The sequence below is a fragment of the Eurypyga helias genome, unplaced genomic scaffold (assembly GCF_000690775.1).
Source record: "Eurypyga helias isolate BGI_N326 unplaced genomic scaffold, ASM69077v1 scaffold24826, whole genome shotgun sequence".
Lineage (NCBI taxonomy): Eukaryota > Metazoa > Chordata > Aves > Eurypygiformes > Eurypygidae > Eurypyga > Eurypyga helias.
In genome coordinates, this window is record NW_010255001.1 from 5,963 (window position 1) to 7,774 (window position 1,812).

The window sequence follows — 1,812 nt, forward strand, 5'->3', positions numbered from 1 at the left end:
TTCCCTGTGTCCCCAGCTGAGATTTCCCAGTACACCATCGTGTGGGGACCCTGCTGGGACCCAGCCTGGACCCTGATCGGCCAGTGCGTGGATCTCCTCACCAAGCCCTCGGAGGACCCCAGTGCCCCCTTGCCCTGGTGGGACAAGAGCCGCCTCCTCTTCCACGGAGACTGGCATATGGACATCGAACAGGCCAACCTGCATCAGCTGGCCACCGAGGTGGGTGCCACCGGGGTGGGGGGCTGGCTCACGCCTTCCTCTCCTCACGCTTGTCCTTGCAGGACCCCTACAACACCACGGAGAACATGCACTGGGAGTGGAGCCACCTCTCCTTCCACTGGAAGCCCGGGCAGTTCGTCTTCAAGGGCAACCTGGACATCAACGTCCGGACAGCCTCCAAGTGAGTGTGGATCCAGGAGTGCCGGGGCTGCCAGCGGTGCCGGAGGGTGACCAGAGTCTCCTTCCCTGTCCAGGTATGACGACTGCTGCTTCCTGCACCTGCCCGACCTATGCATGACACTAGACCTGCAGTGGTTGTGCCACGGGAACCCCCACGACCACCACGGCGTGGTGCTGCGCTCCCCCGAATTCCTGCCCGAGGTGCCGGTGGGGCAGCAGTACGATTCCTACCGTGCCTTCCGTTCTGAGAACCTCAACCTCTCCATCCGGATGGACCTGACGCGGCCCAGCGAGGGTGGGTGACAGTACCCAGCGTTCCCTCGGGGCTGAGAGGGACTGGGACAGGGCAGGTTTGGGTGATCCTTATCAGTCCTGGGTTGGGTGCCGTCATGTCCCTGCCCTGCGGCGCTGGCTGACAGCGGGTGTGTTCTCAGAGCACTCCCAGCCCCGGATCCTGCTCTACAGCAGCACCCTCCGCTGGATGCAGAACTTCTGGGCCACGTGGACCAGCGTGACGCGCCCCATCTGCCGTGGCAAGCTCTTCAACAACATGAAACCCAGCAAGAAGAAGCTGGGGCAGCATTACAAGCAGCTGTCTTACACTGCGCTCTTCCCCCGGCTGCAGGCAAGTCCTGGAGCAGCGTTATCTGGGGGGTGCAGCGTTATCTCTCACCCCATTTTGGTCGCGCTGGGTTCTCAGTCCCTGCTGTCTGCCCCCTCGCAGGTGCATTACTGGGCCTCCTTCGCCCAGCAGCGAGGGATCCAGGTGGAGTGCTGCCAGGGACACATCTTCACTCGTGGTACCCAGCGGCTTATCCCGCAAGGTGAGCGTGGACACTGCCGGCAGCATTTCCAGGCAGGGCAGGAACCCGTTTGACCCCCTCCTTCCCTTTTTCTCAGCCGGGACGGTGATGCGACGCCTCATTTCGGAGTGGAGCATCACGCAGATGGTGAGCGACCTGAGCCAGGTCACCGTGCACCTCATGGCCTCCACTTGTGACGAGAACGCCGAGCACCGGCTCGACACCCTGGTGAAGAAAACCCATCTGCTGAGCCTGTCCTCCCTCACCTACCAGCGGCACAGCAACCGCACGGCCGAGGAGGTACTGCTGCAGGCGCGTGGGCCACGGCAGGGGTAACCCCCTGGGTTGAGGGGACCTTTGGGTGCAGCAGTGGAGGGATTTGGCTGGAGAGGGGACAGACCTGCGGGCCTTCTGATCTCCTGGCCAACGGGGTGCCTTGTTCCAGGCGCAGCGTCCTTGGTGTGGGTCCGTGCTGCGGGTTCTGGGGTGGCTCCCTGAGCTCTGGCCCCCCACGCCGTGCCAGCGGGGACTGGCAGGGCTCCCAACCCAGCTTTGCCGTGCTGAAGCTCTCACCCTCTGTACCCAGGAGCTGCCGCTGCGGGATGGGGAT

At 63.8% G+C, this 1,812-nt stretch overlaps 1 protein-coding gene across 1 annotated transcript in view; it reads left to right on the forward strand.

Moving 5' to 3' along the window:
* The window catches only part of KIAA0100 (KIAA0100 ortholog), a gene marked incomplete at both ends in the record, with an annotated part of 10,282 nt that overhangs the window by 5,906 nt on the left and 2,564 nt on the right, over positions 1-1,812 (forward strand). The window contains 7 exons of the mRNA XM_010153200.1: positions 17-219; positions 282-400; positions 474-694; positions 834-1,024; positions 1,124-1,223; positions 1,300-1,502; positions 1,789-1,809. Coding sequence (XP_010151502.1) covers positions 17-219; positions 282-400; positions 474-694; positions 834-1,024; positions 1,124-1,223; positions 1,300-1,502; positions 1,789-1,809 — 1,058 coding nt within the window. The remainder of the gene's footprint in view (positions 1-16; positions 220-281; positions 401-473; positions 695-833; positions 1,025-1,123; positions 1,224-1,299; positions 1,503-1,788; positions 1,810-1,812) is intronic.